The sequence below is a fragment of the Danio aesculapii genome, chromosome 15 (assembly GCF_903798145.1).
Source record: "Danio aesculapii chromosome 15, fDanAes4.1, whole genome shotgun sequence".
In the NCBI taxonomy this organism is placed as follows: Eukaryota; Metazoa; Chordata; class Actinopteri; order Cypriniformes; family Danionidae; genus Danio; species Danio aesculapii.
Window position 1 is genome coordinate 32953501 of NC_079449.1, and position 13727 is coordinate 32967227.

General features: G+C 32.5%; 1 protein-coding gene across 1 annotated transcript in view; it reads right to left on the reverse strand.

Moving 5' to 3' along the window:
* The window catches only part of c2cd3 (C2 domain containing 3 centriole elongation regulator), an 82025-nt gene extending 69941 nt beyond the window's left edge, over positions 1-12084 (reverse strand). Inside the window, 14 exon segments of the mRNA XM_056473268.1 lie at positions 1816-1947; positions 2059-2177; positions 2293-2402; positions 2496-2687; positions 4332-4417; positions 4499-4646; positions 6506-6643; positions 6745-6871; positions 7142-7254; positions 8575-8762; positions 9836-9903; positions 9906-9992; positions 10090-10356; positions 11941-12084. Coding sequence (XP_056329243.1) covers positions 1816-1947; positions 2059-2177; positions 2293-2402; positions 2496-2687; positions 4332-4417; positions 4499-4646; positions 6506-6643; positions 6745-6871; positions 7142-7254; positions 8575-8762; positions 9836-9903; positions 9906-9992; positions 10090-10356; positions 11941-11992 — 1827 coding nt within the window. The 5' untranslated portion in view covers positions 11993-12084.
* Between the last annotated feature and the right edge of the window lie 1643 nt (positions 12085-13727).

Here is a 13727-nt window from a genome sequence, read left to right on the forward strand (position 1 = left end):
ATTTGTTTTTACTGCTGTCACTCTCTCAAGTGCAAGTAAACACATGTGCACGTACAAACAGCGGATCTGTCTGCATGAACGGGTGCACAGATGTACATATCTTCTGGTTTTTTGTACAGACAGTTTGGGCTACTTACTGGAATTATGGGAATTATTCGCCTGACAAATTTTAATTGGACGAACATTCTTTAATCTTATGCCTTACCAAGAATATAAAAATATATATAAATACATTTCGACCATTTACTTTAATCATTACTATTGGAATGTGAAGAGACTTTCAACAAGCACAACAAAACATTTTTCTGAAGACAATCACCTACTGCACCTTTAACTTTGTTTGATGTGATTCTATTTGTAAGCTAGTCCATATTTTGTTGTATTATTTTTTTTTAAAGTTGCAGTTTACAATATTCATGCTTAAATGTCAAAAAGTCAACAGTTTAATAGACGTGGTCTTAGTTACAATGATAAAACATTAGCATGTACGTTCAGTCTTGCCAATCTCTAGAGATAAACTACAGCAAATTAAGAGTAATTTAACTAATGGTTACTGCAATATTGTCTTTAATTGACCACCATATTTCTACCTAAAATTTACTGCGTGTCAAAATATTAAGCACTGTCTTTTATTGTTGATCAAAAAATTTTTCCTTAAAATATTAAATAAATCTTAAATATAAAATAAATATGAAACCTTCTCATACATGTTCTCTCATTCTCATCATATGAGATCAAATATACACTGGTTGTTTCTTTAAAAAATAACTTTAATTAATGTTTTGCAAAAACAAAACCTTATAATGATTTTTATAATGCAAATGTTTCATTTCCATTTGATCTGATCCAAAAATACACATTTACAAAATTGCAACGATTCTGATATAGATTTTTAAAATACAAATGGGGTCTTTGGCAGTTTTGTGTATGCAAGGGATTTGTTTTGTTTATTCTTTGCTATACAGAATGCAAAAACTTCTAGAAAAAAATCTTGAAACCACCCAGAATGCAGCTAGAACCTTATAATTCCAAGATGGTGAAATATTTAACCCTTTATAATGCAACTAACCACACTGTAAAAAATGGCTGTGATTTCAACGGTAAAAAAAAAATGTAAAAATGCTACGGTAAAAATCCGTAACCTGGTTAACAGTATGTTTCCTTAATATATACGCCGAATAATCGTAAATTGACTTTCCCAGAATTCCCTGCATGGCACATCACTTTTTATGCTCTTTGTTGATATTACCATAGATCTTTTAAGTTGTTTTCCATCAGTTATATACAATAGAGATTTATGTTACATCTAATGTTGATAAACAATGTTTCATGACTTTTAATTTTTATGTGTGTTACCATACTGGTGCTTAGCAGCTGTGTGATGACACCGAGCACCTTCTATACACTGATATGCTTTTCTGCTTGTGGGAAAAGTTGTATGTGATGAGTATTGGTTCATTATGAAACTTTCTCATCACCACCTGCATATATCTGTGTTAACGTGTCTATCTGTGTAACAAAAGATGTGTAGATGTTGGTAATTCAAAATACAGACATATTACATCTATAAATTAATGAAATACGGCAGTTTACTGTAAATAAGAGGAATTACTTTTACGGTTTTTACTGTATTTTTAATGGTAAAATACTGACAACCACAGCTACCATTTTTTTACCGTAAATTTACGGATTTATTTATTACAGTGCATATATGATACTTCACTGACATTTTTTACAATATATCTATTTTTTTAAGTCATAAAAGTCTTGTAAAAAACTTTCAAATCCTATAAAGGATTAAGACTGATGCATTACCTTCAGAGGACCAACTTGTTGCTTATCAGTGTTTCCATTGGCTCTTTGTACAGGCAGGGCAGCAGAAATGCTCAGTGATTCACTCTGCATCATGGAGCTCAGTGGAAACATAGCTGAGCCAATCAGAATAGGCTAAACAACAAAAAAGGCAAGATAAGTTCATATAAAAGCATCCAAGAGCCTTTATTTTTCAGTTTAGCTTGAATGCGTGTAGATTTTGTGATTGACACACAATGCACTTACTGTTTTTTGAAGACTATATCTGGAGTAGATCTTGAATGTGACGTTCATCTCCCACCACTGTTTAATAGAAGACCTACTGAACTTCACTGGAAACAAACTTTGGTGCTGAAACGACACCACTAAAGCAAAAAATAAACAAATCAGCAGATTGCTACATTGCCATAAGGTTAAGTTTAGGTTTATTAAAATCTTATAAACAAGTTTATTAAAGTTCTCTATAGCTAATGTACACACCGCCATCTGTAACTTTACTAGAGATGACTTTTGTAATCTCTGAAGGAACCCGCTGAACATCCTCATACCCAGCAGAGAGCAGTGGAAAGAAGTACTCTACGATATAAAAACTAGACAGAGAGAACAAGTGTAGGTTAGTTTTAAAACACTGAAACTGACTTCTAGTGATTGGCATCTTATCTGATTTATCCTAAATGTCATACCACTTCTTCGTGGAGAGAGGGCGAGGTGGTCTTCCTTTTCTAGAGAGACTTCTTGAAGTATTTTCTGTAAAAAGTTTTAACTCACTGACAGTGATCCTAGCAAAACGAACATCTCCAAGCAAAGTTATTTTTTCCATGCCAAGCCCAGGGAAATCAGCTTCTGCTTCTGAATGTCGCACATCAGGATCAAGCCTTAAAAAAAGAGAGAATTTACACCACAAAGAACATCAAGTAAAAAAAAAGGTACGTTTTCAATTATTTTTTATTCCTTTTTTATATTATTACAATTTATTTTAAATTGTTATTGATATTCTTTTATTTGTTATTTTATATTATTTAATAGTTATATTATAAAATATAACTATAACTTATAATATAATTTTTATATCATCTGACAATTAATATTTCTTTTTTATTATATTAAAAGAAAATATAATAATTTTATCATATTAATATTTTATTTTTTATTTATTATAACTATATTCATTCATCCATTTTCTTTTTGGCTTAGTCCCTTAATTAATCTGGGGTCTCCACAGTGGAATGAACGGCCAACTTATCCTCCAGCAAATGTTTTACGTAGCGGATGCCCTTCCGGCTGCAACCCATCACTGGGAAACACCCACACACACTCATTCACACAAATAAATTACGAACAATTTAGCCTACCCAATTCACCTGTACCACATGTCTTTGGACTTGTGGGGGAAACCTGAGCACCTGGAAGAAACCCACTCAAACACAGGGAGAACATGCAAACTCCACACAGAAACGCCAACTGACCCAGCCAAGGCTCGACCCAGCGACCTTTTTGTGTGAGGCAAACATGTGCAGGCATTATAACTATAACTATATAATATATATATATATATATATATATATATATATATATATATATATATATATATATATATATATATATATATATATATATATATATATATATATATATATATATATTTTTTTTTTTTTTTTTTTTTTTTTGTGTGTGTACTTTTATCAAGTAAAAACATTTATATACATTGTTATTTTCCTTCCTCAAATTTTATAATCAGTAAGATTTTTTTTACAAGAAATTAATAGCTTTACTCAGCAAGAATGAATGAAATTCATCAAAATTTGGAGGTTGGTTGCCTTTTTACAAATATACATAAACAGATCATATGCTTCTTTGTGGTGGCACTGAAAATGTATAATGCGTATATGAACATCCTGTGGTCATGTCTGCTTTCCTGCTAAACAAAACTGGTCCTTTTTAGTCTCTCTGCCTGTCCCGTTTTTAAACTCATATATAGTGTGTAAAAAAAGCTTATATAGACTTAAAAATAAACAAATCACTGTTCTCACAAGGAAACTTTGTGGTCATTTAATTTACATTCTACCTTTAAATTTATTTATTTTTTTTGTTAACACTTTATGCATATATTTTTTATTTTTATAAATATATAAGACAATTATAATATTTTATCTTATAATACAGTGTTTCTCAACCTTGTTCCTGGAGTACCACCATCTCTGCACATTTTCTATATCTCCATAACCAAACACAGCTGATTCAGATCAGCAGAGACTGAAAGACTTGTAATGAGTGTGCCAGACAAAGGAGACATCCAAAACATGGTGTTGGTGGTCCTTTAGGAACGTGGTAAAGAAACAATGTTATAATACATCCTAAAAATAAATGTACAATACATAAGAAAATTTGAAAACAACCTGAAAAATCTGTTTGGGTTATTATAAATTATTAAATGTTATTATAAGTTCTTAGTAAATGACGCTAAAAATTAACCAATCAATTGAGTTTTGGGGCTTGTTTCTTGTGTTACACCAACAGACCTGGTATTTTTGGCTGGATTTGTGTGCACAGTCTTCTCTGCTGCGGCTTTTCTTTCATGGTGCTCTTCCAAACATTCATCTGATATCTGAAATAAGAAAACATATTACAGCTATACACAGCGATGTTTGCGAAACTAAAGCTCATTGGGTTGCACTGCATGGCTTACAGGTAGTTTATAGAAGAGGTTCTCCAGAAGGCTCTGATCATACTGAGGGTCATTGAGCTCACTGTCCATTAGCACACTGCTGTGATCAGACAGAGAATCTGCGAGAGAGCCTTCTCCGTCCCAGAACTGCAGCACAGATCCATTAACACTGAGGAAAAGAGCCACAAACCTAAACGTCAAGCTCACTCTAAAAGATTCACATAACTATGTTAAATATTTGTGAGCAAAGTTCCAATTTCTTCACTTAAAAGAGACATATTATGCCCCTTTTTATAAGATGTAAATATATATATCTAAAATATGTTATAAATCTTAAACGTGTCCAGAATGTGTTTGTTCTGGAGTGTTAGCTCAAAATAACTATTGCCACTACTTTGATTTGAGCAGTCAGGTAATTTGTGTGTGTGTCCCTTTAAATGCAAATGTGCTGCCACATTCTAGAAAAGGGGCGGAGCCTATACACACTATTCTGACACTTCAGAATTAAAAAACAAGTAACACACACCCAAACTGACCAAAATATTAAAGCCTTAAATGTGCAAACCAGAGTCAAACAACAATGCAGAGGAAGAGATTATGACATCATATCCTTCTTCTAGACAAAAAATAAGAGCATAAAGTGCTTGTATTGATCCATCCTTCAGAAACATGAACTGACCCTCTTTAATGATGTAATCTAGCATAAATAAAAACTGCAAATATACACTCATCAATATTATGAACTCAACACTTTTGTTTTTGCTTCCATTTTTCACAGGCTGAATTCAAAGATCTAAAACATTTTCTATATGCACAAAAGGGCATTTCTCTCCAATATTGTTCAAATTTTTGTCTAATCTGATCCGACAGCATGATTATTGCACAGTTGTGCCTCAGGCTGGCCATGATTTTTGAGAGAAATAGGCCTTTTAAATACATAGAAAAAGTTTTAGATTTTTGAATTCACCTCATAAAAAATGGAAGCAAAAACCAAAAATGTTGCATTTATATTTTTGCTTACTGAATAATATTTGACTTGCGATGTTGGTAGAAACATGCACATTAAGTGCTGAAATCTGTTTCCACCAAGCTTGCAGAAAAAAAAATGGCAAAACAAACTTGCTTGTCTTTTTTCACATTTTCTGGATTAATAGATGAACAGAGAACCCAGTTATAACAATTTAACAGGAAAAAAACACATATTTTTATGATTTTTAATGTTAAAGTCATTGTCAATTTTATTTATATTGCACTATTTAACACAACTAGAGGTTGACCAATGTGCTGCACAGTACAAATCAAAACAGAGAAATATATAGAAATAGAATAGAAACAGAAATATATATTAATAATTATAAAATTATAGCTAAAACAGACAATTTTCACTGATAAAATGCCAAATCAAAGAGGTAAGTTTTTAACCTAGACTTAAAAACAGACAGAGATAAAACAGATCTGATACAGAGGGGCAGAGCATTCCACAACCTAGCACCAGCTACTGCGAAGGCACAGTCACCTCTGCATTTCAGCCTCGACTTGGATGCATAACAGTCTCTGGTTAGATGACCGAAGAGACCGATCAGGCTGATGCTCAATTAACATGTCTGAGAGATAAGAAGGTGCCAGGCCATTTAGAGATTTAAAAACCAACAGAAGCATTTTAAAAGTGACTCGATGGTGCACAGGCAGCCAGTGCAAAGTGCATAAAACTGGGGTAATGTGGTCATGTTTCTTGGTACCTGTTAAAAGCCTTGCAGCAGCATTTTTAACTAATTGGTTATAAGGTTTTCTGACTAATCCCAAAGTATAATGAGTTACAATAGTCCAATCTAGTGGTAATAAAAGCATGGATTATTTTTTCAAATTTTTTTCTAGATGAAATAGATTGACTGTTTATAAAAGTCGCAGCTGAAAGAAACAGGATTTGACCACTGCATTTATCTGTATGTCCAAGCTCAAGCCATTATCCAGAATAACCCCAAGATTTTTTACCCAGGGTAAAATTAAAAAATTATTTTAATCTAATACCTCCCCAGCAGCAGATCCACAGCCATGTCTTCTGTGTGGACTCTATGCTGCCTTGGCTCTGTGAGGTCCTGAGCAGGAAGCTGGATCTCAGATTGAAGGATGTTCTCCAGAAACTGTCCCGATGACGGCCTGCCTGGCCTTAAAAGAAAGATAATGATTATTTAGATTTCATATTCGCATAATTTATTGTCTTATTTTGACCCCTCATCGTTATGTGAATGAAATAAAAGAGTTCATACAAAGCATCAGTGTTGTAATTGGGAAGGGGCAGGGGAACGTCCTTCAGAGGAACATCTGCCTCCACATCAGACTTCAGGGCAGAAATCACCATGGCATTTCTAAGTTTGCTGCCACGCTCCAGAAGGACTGGAAGAATACAAACAAAAAATTAAGTGTAAAGCACTGTCTTATTTTTTAATGACTAGATTTGCCAGCGGAACTGCCATAAAGGCAGGACTGTATCTTGAAAAGAATTCCAAATCAATGAAGTGAAGTGATAATAAGATTTGACAAATAATTGGACATTATCTATTATTATTAAAACAAATTATTTCAGGAAGACAATGCTGAGTTTAATAATAACAATGGCAATGCATGTCTTTAAATTCTGTGAATAAAATAAATGACAAAAGATACCTGACAAAAGGTCAGCAGATGTCTGGCTATTTGAAGAAGCAGGTTCAGCTTTTCCAGTTGAAGAAGCTGGCACGACATTACTGCTTTGTTGAAAATACAAGTAATCCTTTCCTCTAAAAGAAAACCAAAAAAAAAAAAAAAATGTACATTATATAATATAAACACAACCTTTTCTGATTTGGAGTTGTATAATGACAGATGAAATATATAAAAAATAAAAACATCATTTAGAAAAATTATTTTAAAAAGTACATGACAAGAAAGGGACTAAAGCGAGACTATACCGCACACCGGATGACCACGAGATGGTGCGCACATGAGAGTTGGAATTATCGCACACCAGACCGCCAGACGCACACATTCGAATGTTATTTAATATGAAACTATTCACATGGCACTCTGTGGCGTGGCAGAAATATAAACAGTGTCCTGATTTGTGGCTGGGCGCTGCGGACAGCCGCCGTTTTGCGGCACCGATGTGTGTACCCTAATAGAAATCTATGTTTAGAATTCTAAAATGCATGGCTGCGTGGTGTGTCGCCTTGCCTTTGATTTTTTTTCTTTTTTTAAATATTTCCGAAATTATGTTTAACAGAGCAAGGAAATTTTCACAGTATGTCTGATAATATTTTTTCTTCTGGAGAAATTCTTATTTCAGCTAGATTGAAACAATTTTTTAAACCATTTTAAGGTCAAAATTACAAGCTATATATATTTTCGATAGTCTACAGAACTAACCATCATTATACAATAACTTGCCTAATTACCCTAACCTGCCTAGTTAACCTAATTAATCTAGTTAAGCCTTTAAATGTCACTTTAAGCTGTATAGAAGTGTCTTGAAAAATATCTAGTAAAATATTATTTACTGTCATCATGGCAAAGATTAAATAAATCAGTTATTAGAAATGAGTTATTAAAACTATTATGTGTAGAAATGTGTTGAAAAAAAACATAATAAAAAGCTAATAATTAAACAAATAACACTAAATACAAGTCTTAAGTAATATTCAAATTACAATTATTCAAATATTTTTTACTTGAAAGTTTCATCAAAGGCATTTTATCTTTTTTTTGAGGGTTTGTATGTTTTTTCATTGATCTTGTCTGTTCATTTAATCACAGTGACGTCTGAACTACATTAAAAGTTGAGTTAAAAGGCTGAGTGTTGCGTTTTATAATTTATAACAGAATAAAGAAATAATAATGCATAATACTTAAGGTTAAGCAGCAAGAGAAAAAAGCTTTTAGAGTTTACTTATTTTTTTATTTGTGTGTGTGTGTGTGTATGTTAAAATTGCTAAAAGTGGTGTTAATAAAAATATTTGGATAAAAATCAAATCAGCCGGTGCTGTAAAGGCCCTATGCCCTATCAGCATGTCAGTTGAGTAATTCAATTAGATTTTGTTCATGCAGCAGTCAAATGATCAAACCTGGGCATGTGTCCAGAGCTGTTGGCAGCCGTCTCCTTCACACGCGACAGAGCCTGATCCAAGGATGGCAGGACAGGCTTGTTGTGGTCAGTTACAACAAGTGTCTGTGCGTCGAGGCTCATATCAGTGGTGGGTACTGAACTACTGCTCTCATATCCTTCTGTTAACGCTTCAAGGGCAAGTGTGACCTATGGTACATGAGAAAAGCTAGCGTATAATTCAACATACAGAACAACATAAAAAGTGATGAAATAAAATCAGCTAAAATTCTAGAATTACTGAAATAAAAAATGAAAAGAGAAATTGAATATAAAAACATGGTATTATTATTTTATTTATATAATTACATAATTTTATTTTTGGTTAATGCATTTACATAAACTAAGAATGAACAAAACTTGTAAAGTATTTAATAATCATAGTTCAGCATTTACAACAGGGATTATACAGGAATCAGAGTTAAATTAAATACCTCTTAATAAGAGGTATTTTTAAGAGTCTTTCCACAGATTTTTATGTCATCTTCACTTCAGGTCATAAAATGCACAGATTTTCCAAGGCTGACTGCATTTTCTTCTAGCAAACTGGCAGAATCCAATCCCAATGTTAAATATATTTTACATTTTTGAATTTTAGAAAGTGTTACCATTTCGTATATATGTTAGTAAAAAAAAATTTTGGGTCTACACAAAATAAATATTTACAAAAGTGATTTTATAATCATTTATATATATATATATAAACTTTTAAACCATCAAGTCAAGTTTCATCTGTTAAACTTGACTTGATGCATGACAATGTCTTTGTTTTAAAAGAGATAATACATTAATATTTAATCACTATTTATTCACTCTCAAGTTGTTAAAAACCTTTGAGTTTCCTTTTTTCTGTTGAACACAAAAGAAGATATTTTGAAGAATGTAAGAAACCGGTATAGCTTTAAGGGGCCAATAATTTTGACCTTAAAATGGCTTTGAAAAAATTTAAAACTGCTTTTTTCTAGCTGAAATAAAACAAACAAGACTTTCTCCAGAAGAAAAAATATTATCAGACATACTGTGAAAATTTCCTTGCTGTGTTAAACATCATTTGGGAAATATTTCAAAAAGAAGAAAAAAAAAAATCAAAGAGGGTTAATAATTCTGACTTTACCTGTATATTGCAAAAAAACAAAACAACGCCATGTCAGTTTTTTCCAATATCGTGCAGCCCTAACCTATGTTACAACACAACAAATCTTTCAGCAGAACATCTCATTCACCTGAAGCTCTCCGAGTTTTTCTGATGTCGGGGAAACAAGAGTGAAATATCCATTTATGGAGTGTGAAAAGACAACCGGGCGATTCCTGGAATCTGAGCTCGAGCTATAGGCAAATGATCAGCCTTTGTAAGCACATCCAGCACCAGCGAGCCCATATCTGCAAACGAAAAACACATTTACATCAGAATCAAACACTAAGCTACACACACGCTGCCTTATATGATGTTAGATAATAGATTCACAAACAATCAGACCTGTTAAATAAGAAGTCAGCTGTTTTGGTCCACATCGAACAGGAAAGCGGGCTGTGGATTTGAGCCCCTTCTGTTCAGCGTGTCCATCTCTAGGCCTGAAGTAGGTGCCGTTTGAAGACTCTCCCCACCATCTCAGTCTGATCAGAGTCACAGGTGGAGGTCTGATGATGGTCCACAGCGCTTTACTGACCGTCACTCTCAGAAAACATCTTAGCTGGCCTTCAACCAGAGGAGGAATGCTGGTGGACGGAGACACGTCGCTGAGCACTGCAGAGAGTGGAGAACAAAAAAGATCATAATAAAAAAGGGAATATTAATATTAGTACCATGGTAAAAAATAAACACATTTAGAAGGAGATTAATCATGGTTTTACTATGATAAAAGTGTTGTTACCATAGTAATACACTTATAGAATCACAGTTTTGCTATAAAAGCTATGGTTATGAAGATTAACTATGGTTTTATTATGGTCAAAGTGTTGTTATAATAGTAATTCACTTGTAGAGTCACAATTTTGCTTTAAAAGCTATGGTTATGAAGCTTAACCATGGTTTTATTGTGGTAAAAGTGTTGTTATAATAGTAATACACTTGTAGAGTCACAGTTTTGCTATAAAAGCTATGGTTATGAAGCTTAACCATGGTTTTATTGTGGTAAAAGTGTTGTTATAATAGTAATACACTTGTAGAGTCACAGTTTTGCTATAAAAGCTATGGTTATGAAGATTAACCATGGTTTTATTATGGTAAAAGTGTTGTTACCATAGTAATACAATTGTAGATTCACAGTTTTGCTTTAAAAGCTATGGTTATGAAGATTAACCATGGTTTTATTATGGTAAAAGTGTTGTTATAATAGTAATACACTTGTAGAATCAGTTTTGGTATAAAAGCTATGGTTATGAAGATTAACCATGGTTTTATTATGGTAAATGTGTTGTTATAATAGTAATACAATTGTAGATTCACAGTTTTGCTATTAAAGCTATGGTTATGAAGATTAACCATGGATTTATTATGGTAAATGTGTTGTTATAATAGTAATACACTTGTAGAATCACAGTTTTGCTATAAAAGCTATGGTTATGAAGATTAACCATGGCTTTACTATGATAGTAACCATAGTATTTTAGCAGATTATTATTTGTATAACCACAGTTTTACTATAAATTTTGTTAAACCATAAATAATTGTTAAACCATGGTTATAAAACTTAACCAATGTTTCATCATGGCAAAGTGCAGCAAGCATGTTTTAGCAGATTGATTATCATCTGTACAAACAATTACTACAAATACCATAGTTAAACTATGCTTAGTGTAGCAAAACCGTGGTTAATTACCATAGTCTAACTATAATAACCATGTTGTTTTATGCATTACTATAAATGCTATTGTGAGACCCTGGTTATAAAACTTAACCATTGGTTTAATATGGTAAAAGAATAGTTCGGTATACATGCCTTTAGCAGAATGATTAGCACTTTTACAACCACTATTACACTACAAATACCATGTTTAAACTATGGTTTGAGTAGTAAAACCATGGTTAATGAATGTTTATCAGAGTCGCGCTATAATAACCATGTTGTTTTTTGTTTTGTTTTATTTGAAGTAAATCCATGGCTGATTTTCGTAACATCAAACAACAATAACCAAAAGCCAATTCTATCACTTGGGCTAGAGACAAATGAATAGACAATGAACCCTAAGATGCTGTCTAGTTAGGCAGCTCACTACGTTTAGAGACGCAGGTTTTGTCCTGGTTAAGTTTTAAAGCTCTCTAAAAGACTGGTGGATTAGCGACAAATTAACGTAACTTAGACAAGCCAAAGTAGCCAGTGCAGCTTACCTCTTTTCCTGTTGCTTACACATTTGGAGGGTTTCACTTTTTTATTCTTCATTCCTCACATTTAAAGTGTACTAAATCACATTATCAGTGAATCAAAGCTTTCATACTTTGTTGACAGTTACGTTAACAAACATAATACCGCTGAGCAACGCAACGACCAATCAGAGAACAGAACGACTTCTTCGCTTTGTTTTGTAACAGTCAGTCAGAGGATTTTCTAGCGCCTCTAAATGAAGGGTGAGGAAGTACTTGGGTTTAGATTAACCTGACATCCACCGAATAGGTAACATTTGCTTTTGTAATAGCAACACAAATATTTAACTGTTTGAAATGAATATTGGGCAATCTCAGACACCTTTGTTTTTTTTAAGGTTTCAAAGTTGGGGAAGTTACTGTTTAAAAGGGTATTTTGAAAAAACTGTAAAGTAATTATTTTGTCTTCCACTCACAAATGGGTTCATCTTTAGGAAATAGTTGGTTAAATGTTTGAATAATTTATATTTGTTACTAAAAAAAAAAAACTAAATGTGAACGAAGGGTGTATTTAAAAAAATGCAGTGCCATTTTTAAATTTTACAGGAGGCCCGAAGTGCAAGAGTAAAATTTTTAAAGTCATGTAATTAAGTCAACTATTGGATAAATGATGAACATAACACAGACTAAAATAAAGTAATTTAACCTAATTTTTTCGAAAAAAAAATAATAATAATAAATTCAATAACAGAAATAAACACCCAAATGAATATCCACACACTCTTTGGATGTTCAGCTTGGTCTGGTGACAACAGATCATCTTCACCATGTCTACATACCTAAATGCATTGAGTTGCTGCATGTGATTGGCTGATTAGAAATTTGCATTAACAAGCAGTTGGACAAGTGTACCTAATAAAGTGGCCAGTGAGTGTATTTTTACAATATAAGTAATGTAACCTAAACCTAAAGGTTTTTGGCATATAATTATCAAATACATGCTAAATAGCCACATGGCACACATGCTAATAGCATGAGGATATAGAGCAAGTTTTAGTGGTTTATCAAACATGTATTTTTAAAATGAATAAATAACATCTAAACATTATTTAAGTAACAGTAACATTGTACCAAGTACCATTGACCATCTCTCACACAGCTAAAATATCATCAAATATATTGAAAATAAAATGAGAAGACTTCCCTTGGTCTCCCCCAGGGGCGTAGAAGACATTTTAAAAGTGGGAGGGACGGCTGTATATGAGATCATACGTTCATATAATTATTAATCACCTGTTTCTAAATGGTCTGTCTCTGAAAGTGAGGGGGGCGTACAGTAATCAGTAACTTTTTATAGATTACATATTCACACTATAAGGCAATGAATTATCAATACTTCTTATCAGATATTATATTTATATTATGTACATATTTTGGTCTGTTGTTTATATCCCACTGGAAAGACCTAGTTTTCTAAGCAATGCCTATTCAATAATCTAATAATGGAAGTTTTAATGCATGTCATGGTGTAGAAAATATATGGTGTATATGTATATTTTGTTATATTTATGCACATAAACAAATTTCTCTGAATTTTCAATTAAGTCATTTGTTTGCACAAAATGGAACACTAATAATGACATTTAGTCCAAATTTAAAATAATTGTCTTATTTTCACAACTTAAGACAACTCTGATGAAAGGTGATGAATCTTATGAACTTCATTTACACACACACAAACATTGATTGAAAACAACAGTACTGTAAATAATAAACATAATTAAATAAAATATAAATTGTGCTAGAATTTTAAC